At 41.6% G+C, this 18,385-nt stretch overlaps 1 protein-coding gene across 1 annotated transcript in view; it reads left to right on the top strand.

Moving 5' to 3' along the window:
* The first annotated feature begins 1,272 nt into the window (after positions 1-1,272).
* Positions 1,273-18,385, top strand: part of TTC12 (tetratricopeptide repeat domain 12) — a 112,056-nt gene continuing 94,943 nt past the window's right edge. Inside the window, exons 1-3 of the mRNA XM_033918456.1 lie at positions 1,273-1,670; positions 3,498-3,605; positions 16,565-16,749. Of these exons, the coding sequence (XP_033774347.1) occupies positions 1,301-1,670; positions 3,498-3,605; positions 16,565-16,749 (663 nt within the window). The 5' untranslated portion in view covers positions 1,273-1,300. The remainder of the gene's footprint in view (positions 1,671-3,497; positions 3,606-16,564; positions 16,750-18,385) is intronic.

The following is an 18,385-nucleotide window of genomic DNA, read 5'->3' as shown; positions in this document are numbered from 1 at the left end:
CGACGTCAGAATTGACGTCGGAAAGAAGACTTCCTGTCGGGTTTAGCAGCTGTAGCTGCAGGGCAATAAGAGCAGCAGACAGGGGGAAAGATGAGGAGGCTTTTTTTTTTTGGGGGGGTGGGCAGGGAGGCAGGGAGAGAGGTAGACAGGCAGGCAGCCTGGCTTTGGCCAGGGAGGGAGGGAGGTAGACAGGCAGGCAGCCTGGCTTTGGCCAGGGAGGGAGGGAGAGAGGTAGACAACAGGCAGGCTGGCTTGGGGGATGGGGGTGGGACAAAGTGTGGAAGGCAGTGAGAGGGACATAGGAAGGAGGCACTGGGGGCACTAAAGACATGGGAAGGGGCACTAAAGACAGGAGGAGGCACTGGGGGCAATAAAGACATGGGAAGGGGCACTAAGGACTTGGGAAGGAGGCACTGGGGACACTAAAGACATGGGAAGGAGGCACTGGGGGCACTAAAGACATGGGAAGGGGCACTAAGGACTTGGGAAGGAGGCACTGGGGGCACTAAAGACATGGGAAGGAAGTACTGGGGGCACTAAGGACATGGGAAGGAGGCACTGGGGGCACTAAAGACATAGGAAGGAGGCACTGGGGGCACTAAAGACATAGGAAGGGGCACTAAGGACACAGGACGGAGGCACTGGGGGCACTGACACAGGATGGAGGCACTGGGGGCACTAAGGACACAGGATGGAGGCACTGGGGGCACTAAGGACATGGGAAGGAGGCTCTGGGGGCACTAAGGACATGGGAAGGAAGGAGGGAAGGAATAGAAAGGGACAATTGTTGGGCCTGAGTGCAGAAAGAAACAAAAGAAAGGATACACAGACAGAAGGAAACGCAACCAGAGACTCATGAAATCACAAGACAACAAAGGTAGGAAAAATGATTTTATTTTTAATTTAGTGATCAAAACGTGTCAGTTTTGAGAATTTATATCTGCTGTCTATATTTTGCACTATATTTGTCTATTTTTCTTTAGTTACTGAGGTGACATTGCATATTTGAAAGTCATTTGCCTTGACATCTTTGAAACCCCCCCCCAAATATAAATGATAATTAACATTTTCTCTGCGTATAGTGTGCTTTGTATTTTTTTAAAAAAATTTATGGTTACCATTATGAATTAATAAGATATGTGTACATGAAAAATGAATGGAAGAAATTGGGGGCGGGGATTGGGGGGTGGGGCTGGGGTGGGATTGGGGGCGGGACTGACAATTAATAGATGTCCCCTTTTGATAAAAAAATAAATGGTCACGTTAATCATGAACCTAAGGCGAGACGCTTTGCAGGCTCATGGTGCTCTTTTGCTGGCCACGCACAAAGCCCTCCGCTAACCGCGCCTCTGGACAAGGCGGGAACGTCTCGCGCCTTCAAGTTCACCCCGGGCAGTTCCCGGACAGCCCCACACGCGACACCACCGGGGTCGAAGTCATCAGCCTCTCCAAACACAGTAGCCCAAGCCCCGGTCTGACAACTCATCTTTCCCCAACGGTTCTAACGTCACACAGAGTTGACTTTAAGGCCTCCAGCGTCCCGCGCGCTCCACCGTCGCAGCCAAACAGGAAGTCGCGTCGGAGGGGGCGGGGCAAGACGAAGGAAAGCGTCCGGGCCGGTGCTAGGCAACCTGAACTGCCGCCCGTGATCGCAAAAGACAAGCTCGAAGGTAATGCTCGGGAGCGGGGTTTTGGACCGTAAGGAAAGGATAAGGATCCCGGGCAGTGGGTGGCGGAGGGGGCTCGAGGCAGAGTGAAAGATGCCAGACCGCGAGAGCGGAGTCCCTGGTCGCTGCGTGAGGGCAATCAAATGCCTGAGACTTTGCTATCTCAGGGTGTTTGTTTATTTATTTATTGGGATAGTTGTTGGATATAGGCAAGAGACAATTACAGCATAAAAAAATATGAAAATAGCATAGATTCTAGCATGCTACTTTCGATTATATGGTTTTTAGGAAGCTTTTAAAAACATTGTTATTTAAGAAATTTTTGAATCTTGAAATTTGATTATGATTTATGTTTATTGCATTGTAAAGATTTATTGGTATTGCACTATTGTTTAACTGGGTCTGTTTCCAATAGTAAAGTTATTGTGAACCACTATGAACTCATAAGGGTTTTGGGGAATACAAATGGTAATGTAATGTAAATCTATGAAATGTTGTGGTAACTGATCCTGAGAGCTTGGAACTACTACTACTACTACTACCGTTTTTCCCCAACGATAGGCCATGGCTTATACGTTGATTGTGCAAACCTGCATAATGGGTGCGGCTTGCTTAAATGGGGGCGGCCTATCTAAAAACATGAAAACTCATTCGCTAAAAGTATAATTCAGTGCACAAAAAGACAATATACCCAAATGATTCATTGAATTTAAATGTACTGTTTACTTCAAAAAATCATAGATAGTGACAATGTTTATAGATACAGTTAAAATGAGTAAGTCCACAATTTGAAAAGCATATGAATTATGAATTGTCCAGTAGACAAAAAAATTATGTCAATTATCAATGATGCCAGACGCCAAATTAGATGCTTTTACTTCAGTAACGTCACGGCTAATAACATGGGGCAGCTTATCTTAGAGTTTTAAAACATAAATGAGTATTTTTTTGCAGCTTATAGAATGGGGCAACCTATAATGTGGGGCAGCTTACCATTGTGGAAATACGGTACTTATCATTTCTATAGTGCTGCTAGATGTATGCAACACTGTACAATAAACATGCAAGAGGCAGTCCCTGCTCAATAGAGCTTTCAGATTAATTAAACAGACAAACAGAACACGGGTTACCATATTTAGAGCTGTAAAATCCCAAGTGCATGGCCCCGCCTTGTTCCACCCCCACCTCCAACCCCACCCCATACCACCCACAGCCCTACCCCGTTCGACCCTCAGCCCATCCCATCCCTCTCAAAACCTCATCTCTTCTTTTCCGACCTCTGGGCTGTGTCTGGAGGGCCTCCAAGCATACGTGAATGCGTGTGACATCATCTGTGCATGCTCAGAAGCTCTCCAGATGCAGCTGAATCTCAGGACTTTCCAAAACCTGAACTAACTGCTGGGTTTTGGAAAGTCCATCCAGGCACCCAGACAATCCTCTAAAAAGAGGACTTGTCTGGGGTTTCCCTGATGTTTGGTAACCCTAGGGTTACCTGAGATCCTCATTAAAAAAGAATTAGATTAGAACAACTGGCCCCGCCCTGCTCCGCCCTTAGCCTCTAAAAAGAGGACTTGTCTGGGTTTTCCCAGACATCTGGTAACCCTAATCTGGAGACAGTTGGCATCTTAATAAAGATATGTAGAAAACAAATTCTTATCCTGCAGATATCTTTATGAGGATTCACTGTCTTTTCATGGAAATCAGTGCCATGAGAGAATTAACAGTGAAAGTGCATGCAAAAGGTGAAACACAGATGCATACTGAGTGGATCCCCTCTTCATGCTGTGAGAGAATGAATTCAATTATTTTCCATCTATAATTTGCTTCCAGTGGTGGAGTGTTGCTTAAGTGTGTACCTGTGGGGGCTTGTTCCACCAATGGCTCTGAATAAGGAGGAGAAAGACCTTGAAAAATTCCTGCAGGATGTAGACGAAATCAGTAAGTAAACCCTGATGCAATTGTGTGCCACCACAACAAAGGTGAAATTAGAACAAGCGCCCATATGAGGGTTCTCATATCTCTCGTTCAGTGCTTCCATTTTGGTTTGTATTTATTTATTTAAACCCTGTCTTTCCCAAGGCGGGTCACAACAGAGTACATACACAAACAGAATCACATACAGTATAACAAATCAAACATGAATAAAACATAATAGTGATAATGTAAAGTCTCCTAAAATTACAAAGAGGCTACCAGCGCCTCGCATCAAAAACTATAAATCATATACAATTATGAGATTTTGTACAGAGGAGTGTTGTATTCTGATTGTCTTCCTAAAGTTGTAAAATTTCACTTCCTTTAGCTGTTGTAACTTCAGGGACAATAGTTTCAATTGGATTAGTTTTGCGCTTATCTTGACAGAAGAGGTTCTCAATGCAGTTCTCGGGGCACACCGGGCTAGTTAGGTTTTCAGGATATTCACAATGAATGTGAATGAGAGAGATTTCCATGCACTATCTCCTTTATATGCAAATCTGTCTCATTGGGATATGCTGAAAACCTGACTGGTTAGATGCCTCCCGAGGAATAGGCTGAGAATCTCTGCTTGACAGTGATGAACCTCACTCCTAAGCCAGGTCAAGTGTAATGCGATCTTCCACTGAAATTTGCTGTTAATGCTCATACTAAGTACTAGCATCATGCCAAAGAGAGCTTCTTTGAGTTTACTGGTTGTAATTTGCTCAGGATATTTATCAAGGTATGTTTTGAAATTGCTTTTAATCAAGCCTATGGCATCTGATACAAGGGGAAATATTTTCGTATCTTTTTGCAGCATCTTGTGATGAGAATCTTCCTCCCTCTTTGAATGTGATCTCTTACATGAAGCTTGCTCTGATCTCAAAAATAAAAAACAAACATATTTGGGGTAATTCTGGAAGCTGGTGCCTAGAGGAACATGCATAAAAGTAGAGCCCGATCAGCACCTCTTCGACAGAAATGAAGATCCAAACACAGGAGTCATAAGGAAGAGATATCATCAGCCAAGACAAGATTCAATCAAATGATCTTTATTAGTATGATGCTAGTAGAGGCTCGACATTGTCAGTGTTTCGGCAAAATATGCCTTTCTCAAGAGTCTATTCAATACCATAAAAAAGAATAACATATAAAAAGCATATATTAGATTTAAGAGCATGACATATACAAAGCATATATTAAACTTTAAAACATGACATGCATAATAAAATGATACACATCATCATCCAAGTTCAATGTACTAAACAGCATGAAAAATTTCTACATAAAATCAAAGAAAGCCCTCTAATGAATTCCAAACAAATATGTGAGCTCAAAACGAAAACAATGACATTGCACTATTAATATATGTTTTGTATAGCAAAAAAAGACCCATGGATATGAGACCTCGCATGTGTACTAAAGTAATACAGAGAAAACTTTATATTCCACATTGGAAAAGACTTATATAGCAGCCAGATAAATGACATGCATACCAAAGCCTGGTAGTAATACAGAGAAAACTTTATATTCCACATTGGAAAAGACTTATATAGCAGCCAGATAAATGACATGCATACCAAAGCCTGGTCATTCAACTGAAATGCTATGTAAAAATACTCTGAATCATTTTTAACTTTTTATTTTTACAATCTATACATAGCTGACGAAGCCTCATGTAAATAAGAGTGTAAGAAAAGATGTAAAAATCCCTCAGCCTGAATTAAAGCAAAAATCTAAAAAAACAGCAAATGCTAAAATATGTTCTATTGAACGCCAGAATTTTCACAGCTACTAATAAAAAAATAGTCTAATTTACATCAAAGAAAAAAGTACAAGTCTAAAAAACAACAATCACTAGGCAGCACCTTGGAAAAAGTAAAAACTGTCAAAAGTAGTAGTACAACAGATCTTTTACCCCACTTACACCTGCTGCTGACATGGCTCAAGATGGTACACCTAAACATGGATGCGCTAATGCTGACAAATGCTAGTATGCTATAAAGCAATCTTGGCACTAAGATGCTGTTATAGAATTGACAATAAGAACATGGCATTGGGACACTTAAACAGAGGAGCCAATTTAGAGAATTGTCCCCCATTTACTTTTGTTACATACAGTAGAGGTGCCATCATTGTAAACCAATGGTTTATGTTTATTAATCATTTGATACCCCTCCAATGCAAAAGTTCCTAGCGGTTCTCAGCCCAGTCCTCGGAACACACCTAGCCAGTCAGGTTCTCAGAATATCCACAATTAATATGCATGAGATAGATTTGTGCACACTGGAGGCTGTGCATGCAAATTTATCCATGCATATTCAAAATCTTGACTACTGCCAACAAGAAAGTCCACATAAATATCAACAATGAAGAAATAAGTGGTTGACAGCTTCATTTTCCTTGGGTCCCTCATTGATCATAGTGGTGGTTTGACAGCAGAGATCAAGCGTCGATTAGCACTGGGGTGTGCGCCAAGGTGAACATGGACCAAATATGGAAGTGCAAGGATGTCTCAGTCACCATCAAACAAAGATTGATCACTGCCATTGTGCTCCCAATCGCAACATATGGCTGCGAAACATGGACACTTATGAAAGCAAATAGAAGAAAAATTGATGCCTTTGAGCTGTGGTGTTGGAGAATCCCATGGACAGCTAGGATCACCAACAAAGATGTTCTTGATCATATAAACCCAGAGTTGTCCCTGAAAGGCAAGATTACCAGACAGAAACTGATCTATTTTGGACATGTGATGAGAATGAATTCACTAGAAAAGGAGGTGCTATTCAGAATGGTTAGTGGTAAAAGGAAACAGGGGAGAACAAAGGCTCATTGGCTGGATACCATAAAAAATGACATGGAAATGAACATCAAGCAATTGAAAGAAGCCATGGAAAACAGGAAAGCATGGTGAGGTCTGGCCTACAGAGTATCCAAGGGTCAGACACGACTGAATGAATAGTAGTAGTAGTAGTAATTCATTATGGGTATCCTGAAAATCTGACTGGCTAGGTGTGCCCCAAGGACAAATCTAAAAATTGTCCCTCAACAAAATCTTAAACATAATAACATAGTAAATGATAGCAGATAAAGACCTGAATGATCCATCCAGTCTGTTTAGTTATTCTCATTAAAAATACCTGATTAAATTAACTTGTTTCTTCTTTGATATTTCTGGGCCTTAGACTAAAGTCCACCTGGTATTGTCCAACTGCTGAAGTTGCCATCTAAGATCACTCCAGCCTATCCAACCATCCCGTTGTTTTCAGTCTGGCCAATAACGTCATCGTGTTCCAAGTTAGTGGAGTTCCCATTGATGCCTTCCCCAGCCCATCCTACATCGAATTGCCATATAAGGGACACAAACATAAGAACATAAGAAGTGCCTCTGCTGGGTCAGACCAGAGGTCCATCGTGCCCAGCAGTCCGCTCACGCAGCGGCCCAACAGGTCCAGGACCTGTGTAGTGGTCTTCTATCTATACCCCTCTATCCCCTTTTCCTTCAGAAAATTGTCCAATCCCTTCTTAAACCCTAATACCGTACTCTGTCCTATCATGCCCTCTGGAAGCGCATTCCAGGTGTCCACCACACGTTGGGTGAAGACGAACTTCCTAGCATTGGTTCTGAATCTGTCCCCTTTTAATTTTTCCGAATGCCCTCTCGTTCTTGTAGTTTTCGAAAGTTTGAAGAATCTGTTCCTCTCTACTTTCTCTATGCCCTTCATGATCTTGTAAGTCTCTATCATATCCCCTCTAATTCTCCTCTTCTCCAGGGAAAAGAGCCCCAGTTTCTCCAGTCTCTCAGCGTATGAAAGGTTCTCCATACCCTTTATCAAGTGTGTCGCTCTCCTCTGAACCCTCTTGAGTATCGCCATATCCTTCTTAAGGTACGGTGACCAGTAATGGACGCAGTACTCCAGATGCGGACGCACCATCGCCCGATACAGCGGCAGGATAACTTCTTTTGTTCTGGTTGTAATACCCTTCTTGATTATACTTAGCATTCTATTCGCTCTCTTAGCGGCCGCTGCGCACTGTGCCGTCGGCTTCATTGTTTTGTCCACAATTACCCTCAAGTCCCTTTCTTGGGTACTCTCACTCAATAACATCCCTCCCATTGTATATCTGTACCTCGGGTTTCTGCTTCCTACATGCAATACTTTACATTTCTCTACATTGAACTTCATCTGCCATCTCGTCACCCACTCCCCTAGTTTGTTCAGGTCTCTTTGTAATTCTTTGCAGTCTTCTATAGTCCGAGCACCACTAAATAGTTTGGTGTCATCTGCAAATTTTATTATTTCGCACTTTGTCCCTGTTTCTATATCATTTATAAATATATTGAATAGCAGCGGTCCAAGCTCCGACCCCTGCGGAACACCACTCGTGACCCTCCTCCAGTCCGAGTAGTGGCTCTTTACTCCTACCCTCTGCTTCTTACCCGCCAACCAATTCCTGATCCATCTATGTACGTCTCCTTCCACCCCATGGTTTTTCAGTTTCCGAAGTAGGCGTTCATGGGGTACCTTGTCAAAGGCTTTTTGGAAATCTAAATATACGATGTCTATGGGGTCCCCTTTGTCCATCCGTTTGTTAATTCCTTCGAAGAAGTGCAGTAAGTTCGTTAGTAACGATCTCCCCTTGCAGAAGCCGTGTTGACTTTGAGCATGGGGCATTGACGCCATTTGTGAAAGCTTCAGGTTTGAAAATAATTCTACATGCAAAATGACACCAGCGCAAGGTTTTAAAATTATAACCAGGATTTATTGAATTATTGGTTCTATTTTCCCATTATTAGATCAAAAGAACAGCATAATTGCTTACGTTGCGCTCATGGGAGATCATCATCGTGGCCAAAGACTGGCCTTCTCACAATGGTCTCGTCTTTCTATCTCATTACAGTCTATTATATAACTTTTGGTTTAGTGACATCATCAAGTTTGACGACCAATAACATTTCTATGGGTGGTCTTAAAGTTTAAACAAAGAAACATTCCTCCATGTTTAAAAGTTAGTCAAAGTTTCAGATGATTTCTGAATTAACATTAACATTCAAAAGAATTCACAATTATTAACATGGTAAATTCTCAGTCCTTCCATGCTGACAAGTTCTGAGCCTTAAAGGAAAAAACTCCTAAGCTGACAGATTCAAATTGCACAGCCTTACACAGAAATCTTACTCAGGAGAAAAAGGGGGGGTTAAATCCCCCTCTCCTCTTCCTGAAGCATGGGCTTCCAATGCCCCCCTTCTCCCTATTCTTGAGACTGACTCTAATCACTTCCAGATGTTGTGCTCAAGATTTTTTCTTAATGTTTCTGCTTATAAAACCATTTATATTTCCACATATCACATCCATGGGCCCCAAACATTCATAATTTCATTCATATCTTGGCCATTCATACTTCATACATTTTATATCTCAGTTTGGAATATGGAATTTAATATGCTTTTCCTAACTGGCCTGAGCACATCTGTTTTCAATTAGAACCACGAGGCTAAAGGCGGGAAGCTGAACAAAGAACAGAAACTATTCACTGGCACAAGATGCTGGCCTAAGACAGGACAGTTATAGCACATACAAAAGAACCTAAAACTGGACTCCATGTAATCATGTAATCATGATTTCCACCATGATTTAGCTCAACAGCAAAGTACACAAGAAAACACCATTCTTTTCCTTATATTAATCTTTAGTGTGTTTTTTCTTCTGGCCTTAGCTACATTATATTTAAATTTTTATTCACCTGTTTTTCCGTACGCTTCTGTTTGGGCGCAGTCCTTAACTAACACAGATGTTTGTCTAACTAGAATTACCCAGAATCATACGAAAAACTGGCGCTACAAAAATACTGCACTATCATGCTTCTGACATCCATTGCATCGTACCATAAACAGCACGCTGGCCACGAGCCACGCGCCACGACTCAGTCCCCTCTTGGATATTACTGAATTTATGAAGTAATATTCAGAATTGAGCTCGTGGTCTTATCTGTGGCGCTGAGGTTTACTCTGGGTACGGTTCTTCTTATGGATCAGTGTGTGTCTGTGCAAGTATATTCTTTTAAATGCCAATTAGATAGCAAAAGCCAGAAAAATGTACTACCTAGGCCTGCAACGGCAGGTGCCTAGAAGATCTTACCCAAAGCTTACTTGAATTCTCTAGTGAGAATGCAAGCAAATCCCATCCACTATTCTAGATAAAACCCATCTAAGTGTACATTTATGTAAGTTGCTGTCTAAACCATATCATATAGGAAACTTACCATTCCAATGATAGCTAGACAGTCAGTGTCTGTTCTAGGTGCAAGTACAGTCCTAGAGCAGAGACTAACCTAGTGTCTGTTGTTTTATTCATAGAGGTATTCATGAAACTCCAGTACTTTTAAAGTTTAAAAGTCAGAAAATTTAGAGAAAGTATAGTTAAAGAAAAATAGAACCCTAGATTTCCCTAAGATAAAGAGAACCTCAGTATTACCTAATTTAATTGGTCCCTATGCTCAAAAGTGTTATGTTATAAAATCTTGGAATTAAATCAATAAAGTGTAAAATAATGCACAGTGTTAAGAAAACCCAAATATATGCTTAATATGGAAATGTACTTATGTGCAGATAATGCATGCACATCAGATATAAGTTTTCTTTTTCTGTGTGTGTTGCAGGAACTAATTTCTCAAATTTAAATTAAAATCATTTAAAAGGACTGATGATATCAGCTGTTAAACCCAATTAAACAATATTGTGGCACTGTGTTACAGCTTAGAAGCTGCCACTGTATATGGAAATACAGTCATATGAAATAAAATTTAAAATACAGGATACACAAAATATTTTCTGAGAACAATGCATGAAAACAATGATAAAGAAAATACAGTTATTAATACAATATCAGAATAAGTCTATGAAATTATGCAAAAGCATAATTAAAGTTCAGAAATCTAATTCAAATGAAGTGATTTAAAGTAACATGGTTTAAGATAAAGTCTGTTTTTTCGTTCAAAATTTTTTATATGAGTCCAGAAATGTCTTTTGCAAATAGTTTTAGCAACTTGTAAGGTCGGAGTCTCTAAATTAATTTCAGTGAAATTTAAATCATGGCTTTAAAAAGTTCATGCTGCAACGTTTTCATAATTCAAGCTTGGCTTTTCTGTAACTATGGAACTGCTTTTTCTTTACACCCGTACTGGTACAACTGAAAGGTAAGCATAGCTCATTAGTTGAAGACAAAGGAACACTGAAATTCCCGCCGAAAATTCAGCATCGGAATTTTTTCTCTGTGTTCTCCACAGCTCTAGTGGTGGAATGTGGTACTGCTGATCAGTGTAAATCCTGGAAGGAAAGCACATGTTCATTAACAAAAGAACAAAGAAAAAGAAACACATGGCACGTTATCACGTTATCCCCTCTGCAAACAGTACTAATTCTTGTATTGCAGAGTCTTCTGTGTAGAATTGTTGAAAAGATTCAAAGAAGGTTCTTAACTGAAACACAAAACATACAGATTAAATAGACTTTTTTCAGGGTCCTGTAGTACCAAAATATGGCCACAGGAAAATTTAAACATGCAGACACATTCTCTACATGGTAAAATTAGACTTTCTTTTTTTCTAACATCAGGGAATTATTCTCAATTTCATATTTTTTATTAGGTTCCTATCCTGAAGAGCTTACTTGTAAAAAGTAAGCAAAATTTCAATTCCGAATTCATCCACTTACATAAAAGTTTATTATAATTGTTCATTTCCCGTTAACTAAGTTAGCAAGCCCTTTGTTTCACATTTATTTCGATTTTCAAAAAAATATATAGGTACTTAACCTCTATTTTTCTTAATCTTTTTATTTTAAACTTCCCAATTTAATTTTAAAATGTATTTAAATTTAATTACTCCCTAATCATACATTTCGGACAATGCACAAGTTTAAAAATACTTTATAAACCATGCAGGGGCACAAAAATTCATATTCAAAATTAATTTGAACCCTGAGATAAAAATATAAAGGCAGGGATTTTATTTTTCCCTTATGCACACTTGCCTGCTTTTAAGCATGGTATCTGTTTTTTGGAATAAATCTTTTTCTTTTCCACAAAATTATCCTTTCACTGTTGAATACATTCCCAAGTCCAGCAGAATTCTTTTCTCTTCTCTCATCTTCCCTATCGAACTTCTCCATATCAGATCCCTTACAATCAGGTCATAATTCATAGCACATCCTTCCTTAACACGTCTCACAAAACTTTCTTCCACATTCTTGTACGTTCGTTCTACAGACTATCTCCCTGCTTTGAAACAGCCAAACATTTAAACGATCTAGCTATTCAAACTTTCTTTTCCTTTTCACTTCACTTTCTTGTTTAAAAATCACTTTCCAATTCCTTCTGATCCTACAGTTCTGTTCTTCCAATATTCTGATAACCTTTTTTAAAATATAAAGAAACAACATACAGGCTACATAACCTCTTTTTAATGCATTCTTTGACATAGCCCTAGGCTACAAACAGCTCTGAAGCTACTAAAGTACCTCAATTGTTCTTAACAGCACAGATCTACACTACAAAAACAACATACACAAACTTTCCGGAACTCTAAACAGCATGCTGGTAAAATTTTATCAGAGAGAGACCACATTGAATCCTGATATTCACACTACATAAACTTTTCTTTTTTCTACTACATCGGAAACAAATTTAAGCCACGGATACATAGGATTCTCATGTCTTGCTAAACTACCAGTTCTCAATAAACCCTTTTAATATGCAAAACAGACTTGCTCCGAGACTTCTCAAAAAAGAAGAATCAAATTCGTTAACTGACTAGTATATAAGCAAATACCTGTTGGAAAATCTGTAGCCCTGAGACAAAGGACTCCATTGCTGCTATTCCCTCCCCCTCTTTCCTCACGTGATAGCTCTGTGGAAGGCATGGAGGAAAAAGGTGGGGATGAAAATCCCCCATTTGCAGCCCGCTCTTTCAAACAAAGGAACAGCATAGAACGATAGGACTTCTTGTAAGATACCATTAACTTTTCTTTTCTTTTTCCAGAGACAAGAGAAACAGTTAGGGCAGAGCAAAAAAGACAGAGAGAGACAGAACTGGAGTTTAGAAAGACAAAGCTGAGAAACACAATTTCTTTTTTCTTTTCAAAGTAGTTACTTCAGATAGGCACTGAAAATGCAGAGGGAGACAAAGAAGGAGAGGGTGCCCTCAGCCCGTTTTTTCAAACAAAGAGACGGGTGAGGGAAACTTTTCAAAGTCAGATTAAAACAGACAGTTTTCTTTTTCACAGAGAGAAACAAGTTAGTTCAGAGACAAAGCTTAGACACACAGCCGGAGAATATATATATTTTTCTCAAACTCAGTAACTTCTGTTATCAGACAAGCAAAAACTTACGTTCACAGAGGAGACCTGCTCTCTACTGGGCACTTCTATCTTAATTTTTTAGCACTGCAAGGGATTTTTTTTTTTTTTCTTTCTTTTCACAACATTCTTTCTGTGTTACTTTTATTTCTAATTTTTTCTTTTTCTTTTTCCATTAATATTTAATTTCCACTAACTTCATATCCCTCTACCCACAAATTTATGTACAGATATATACAAGCATGCTCCTTATTGTTAAATAATATATTTTTTTTTTTTTATTATTATTTTTAATTTTTTTTCTTTAAACAGGCGTAATACTCACAATTTTCCAGTTTTCCGGTCCCGTTTTATCTCTAATTTCCGCCATATTCCTGCGCAGCCAGTCAACCTGTGACTACCTTTTGTTACACAACCATGCGAAATCTCTAAAGTTCCTAGAGTTTCTATGAATAACCTATAAGCTTTTTCAAGGCGTCAAATTAGTTAGTTCCCGGGTTTCGGCACCAATTGAGCATGGGGCATTGACGCCATTTGTGAAAGCTTCAGGTTTGAAAATAATTCTACATGCAAAATGACACCAGCGCAAGGTTTTAAAATTATAACCAGGATTTATTGAATTATTGGTTCTATTTTCCCATTATTAGATCAAAAGAACAGCATAATTGCTTACGTTGCGCTCATGGGAGATCATCATCGTGGCCAAAGACTGGCCTTCTCACAATGGTCTCGTCTTTCTATCTCATTACAGTCTATTATATAACTTTTGGTTTAGTGACATCATCAAGTTTGACGACCAATAACATTTCTATGGGTGGTCTTAAAGTTTAAACAAAGAAACATTCCTCCATGTTTAAAAGTTAGTCAAAGTTTCAGATGATTTCTGAATTAACATTAACATTCAAAAGAATTCACAATTATTAACATGGTAAATTCTCAGTCCTTCCATGCTGACAAGTTCTGAGCCTTAAAGGAAAAAACTCCTAAGCTGACAGATTCAAATTGCACAGCCTTACACAGAAATCTTACTCAGGAGAAAAAGGGGGGGGGTTAAATCCCCCTCTCCTCTTCCTGAAGCATGGGCTTCCAATGCCCCCCTTCTCCCTATTCTTGAGACTGACTCTAATCACTTCCAGATGTTGTGCTCAAGATTTTTTCTTAATGTTTCTGCTTATAAAACCATTTATATTTCCACATATCACATCCATGGGCCCCAAACATTCATAATTTCATTCATATCTTGGCCATTCATACTTCATACATTTTATATCTCAGTTTGGAATATGGAATTTAATATGCTTTTCCTAACTGGCCTGAGCACATCTGTTTTCAATTAGAACCACGAGGCTAAAGGCGGGAAGCTGAACAAAGAACAGAAACTATTCACTGGCACAAGATGCTGGTCTAAGACAGGACAGTTATAGCACATACAAAAGAACCTAAAACTGGACTCCATGTAATCATGTAATCATGATTTCCACCATGATTTAGCTCAACAGCAAAGTACACAAGAAAACACCATTCTTTTCCTTATATTAATCTTTAGTGTGTTTTTTCTTCTGGCCTTAGCTACATTATATTTAAATTTTTATTCACCTGTTTTTCCGTACGCTTCTATTTGGGCGCAGTCCTTAACTAACACAGATGTTTGTCTAACTAGAATTACCCAGAATCATACGAAAAACTGGCGCTACAAAAATACTGCACTATCATGCTTCTGACATCCATTGCATCGTACCATAAACAGCACGCTGGCCACGAGCCACGCGCCACGACTCAACTTGTTTTTAGAAGTTTATTTCTTTCAAAATGCTTATCGATGCTGTCCAGTACCAGCCTTAGTTCTTTATACCATTTGTTTTCTAATTACCGTATTTTCGCGGATATAACGCGCACCATTGTAAAACGCGCACAGGGGTATAGCGCGCAGAAATCACGATGATATGTACAAAAACTTTTCTATACCGCGCTCAGGCATATAACGCGCATGCTGCCCGACTCTCCTCTGGCCACCCCGACTCTCCTTTCGCCCTCCCCGACTCTCATCTGGTTGCCCCGACTCACCGTTCACCCGCCCTGACTTTCGGTGCACTGCCCCGCCTCTCCGTGCCTGTCCCCCTTGAAGTCCTGTCCCCACTTGATGGTCTGCCTGTCCCCCCTTGAAGGTCTGCCTGTCCCCCCTTGAAGTCCTGTCCCCCTTGAAGGTCTGCCTGTCCCCCTTGAAGATCTGCCTATCCCCCCTTGAAGTCCTGTCCCCATCCTGAAAGCCTGATGCCCCCCCCTCGACGTCCGATTCTTCTCCCCCCTCGGCAGGACCACTCGCACCCCCACCCCGAAGGACCGCCGACTCCCCGACAATATTGGGCCAGGAGGGAGCCCAAATCCTCCTGGCCACGGCGACCCCCTAACCCCACCCCGCACTACATTACGGGCAGGAGGGATCCCAGGCCCTCCTGCCCTCGACGCAAACCCCCCTCCCCCCCAGCCGACCCGCGACCCCCCTGGCCGACCCCCACGACCCCCCCACCCCCCTTCCCCGTACCTTTGGAAGTTGGCCGGACAGACGGGAGCCAAACCCGCCTGTCCGGCAGGCAGCCAACGAAGGAATGAGGCCGGATTGGCCCATCCGTCCTAAAGCTCCGCCTACTGGTGGGGCCTAAGGCGCGTGGGCCAATCAGAATAGGCCCTGGAGCCTTAGGTCCCACCTGGGGGCGCGGCCTGAGACACATGGTCGGGTTTGGCCCATGTGCCTCAGGCCGCGCCCCCAGGTGGGACCTAAGGCTCCAGGGCCTATTCTGATTGGCCCACGCGCCTTAGGCCCCACCAGTAGGCGGAGCTTTAGGACGGATGGGCCAATCCGGCCTCATTCCTTCGTTGGCTGCCTGCCGGACAGGCGGGTTTGGCTCCCGTCTGTCCGGCCAACTTCCAAAGGTACGGGGAAGGGGGGTGGGGGGGTCGTGGGGGTCGGCCAGGGGGGTCGCGGGTCGGCTGGGGGACGGGCGGAGGTGCTTGGGGGGGGGCGGTCGTTGGGGGGAGGGGGTTTGCGTCGAGGGCAGGCGGGCCTGGGATCCCTCCTGCCCGTAATGTAGTGCGGGGTGGGGTTAGGGGGTCGCCGTGGCCAGGAGGGTTTGGGCTCCCTCCTGGCCCGATATTGTTGGGGAGTCGGCGGTCCTTCGGGGTGAGGGTGCGAGTGGTCCTGCCGGGGGGGGGATGTATCGGACGTCGGGGCGTCGGCTGGGCAAGAGGGCTTGGGCTCCCTCTTGCTCCGATCGTGGATGCGGGTGCGGGTGGGAGCGCGTGCGAGCGGTCGTTCGGGGTGGGGGTGCGAGCGGTCCTGCTGGGGGGGTGAATCGGGCGTCGGGCGGGGTGGGAACTATGTTTAAAAACTTTTGTATACCGCGCTCAGGCATATAACGCGCGAGGGGTATGCGCGGTACGTAAAATCACGTATAACGCGCGCGTTATATCCGCGAAAATACGGTAATGTTTTTTGTTACTATCTTTTTCTACTTCCATTCCTTAGATTCCCTCATTCCCTTTTTTCATAATGTGCATGCTATGTGCTTTTTTTCATGTTGTTAAGCTGAACTGATCCAAGGGCTGAGCTCTGAAGACCCACATGTGCGTCAGAAAGCAGCTTCCAAAACTGATGAGAGGACATCAGGCATTGGCAAAGAAGGGATCCAAGAAGATGAAGGATGCCAGACCAGACTGAACAGAACTGTGATTAACTCCTCACCTAGTTATCAACCTCTTCATACTGCTCCTGTAAGACTTTATGTCCTTTCTGGTAATTACATTCTCTGGGTTTCTGAAACTCTAATATCCAGTTTCTCTGGTCCCAGCACTGATCATGGCTAAAATACCATAGCATTTTCTTTAGGTAGGAGCAATAATGTGAAATGATTGTGTTGTTTATTTATTTACTTATCGTACCCCCTCTTTTACGAACGCATAGTGTGGGTTTTAGCACCGGCAGCAGCGGTAACTGCTTTGACGCTCATAGAATTCCTATGAGCATCGGAGCAGTTACTGCCGCTGCCAGTGTTAAAACTTGTGCTATGCGTTCTTAAGAGGGGGTTAGTTATTTATATACCGCCTATTAATTGCCTAAGCGGTTTACATTCAGATACTCAGTCATTTATCCCTATCTGTCCCGGTGGGCTCACAATCTGTCTAACATACATGGGGCAATGGAGGATAGAGTGACTTGCCCAAGGAGCAGGGTGAGGCTTGAACCCACAACCTCAGGGTGCTGAGACTGTAACTCTAACCACCATGCCACTCCTTCCTTATCTTAAGTTATGTTGATATTACTGATATTTTAGGATTACTAGCTAACAAGTTTTGAGCTAAAACACAGTAAAATAACATCATTCAGATAATACAATTAACAATATGTCAGAGTTTTGTCATTGTTTAAAAAATGTTGTGTGAGTTTTGTACAGAATTGCAGTTTGTGGGATATGATATCAAACTCTCATATTTACAGCTAGTGCTTTTCCTAATATTTGAATTGTAACATTCATACCCTTCAGGCCTCCTTTTACAAAGCGTTTTAGTGTGGGCCAGTGCAATAAATGCCCCGAAGCCCATAGGAATTTAAAGGACTTTGAGGCTTTTGCTACATGGCACTTACTAGTGTCGCTTTGTAAAGGCAATGTATCTAGGTGTGTCTAGAAGTTCTTTTTAATCAGATTGATGGTGCCTAATGCAATCAAGACTATTTCTCTGTCATCGGCTGTATTTTCTTATTCGGATAGGATCTTTTGGTTCTGCTCTTGGTTCAGGAAATATATTCTATAACAATGTTGGAATTATTCAAAGATACTGTATTGCTTGAATTTTAAGATTGCTTGACTTGGACCACAACTAAAAAAGGGACTTATGTGGCTTCAAAATCTAAAAAAGAAGACTTAGTTTTCTCTGGGACGAATGGAATTTCTGGTACACATATAGGATCCCTGACCTATTTCTTTGATCACATGGCATATGTAAGTTTGATTCTAGGTAGCAGAATGGGGTGGGCTACTTGGATTATGGCTTGACCGATATTTTGTCCAAAACAGTATCAGCAACTAGAAAGCTTGGGAGCAGAGCTGGAACCTAAAAGTTGTTCCACTGACCCTGAGTTTGATGCTGATTAGCCATAAAATCTGAGGGATTTATGAAGCCATTTTGTGATTATGCAGAGTGAATTGAAAAAAGATTAGTGAAAAAAAATTGTCCATTTATTTATTTATATCCCATCCTCCCAGAAGATCTCAGAATGGTTTACAAGATTACATACATTTATTTGAATATTTATTTAATTAATAAGACATAACTGGGTATACATAATAAAGCATAACAGGGTATATATCAGGGGTCCCTAAAATGTCAATCGCGATCTACCGATTGATCG

This window comes from Geotrypetes seraphini, chromosome 13, assembly GCF_902459505.1.
Source record: "Geotrypetes seraphini chromosome 13, aGeoSer1.1, whole genome shotgun sequence".
Classification (NCBI taxonomy): domain Eukaryota; kingdom Metazoa; phylum Chordata; class Amphibia; order Gymnophiona; family Dermophiidae; genus Geotrypetes; species Geotrypetes seraphini.
The sequence above is the reverse complement of the archived record's forward strand: the minus strand, read 5'-3'. Positions and strand labels throughout refer to the sequence as shown.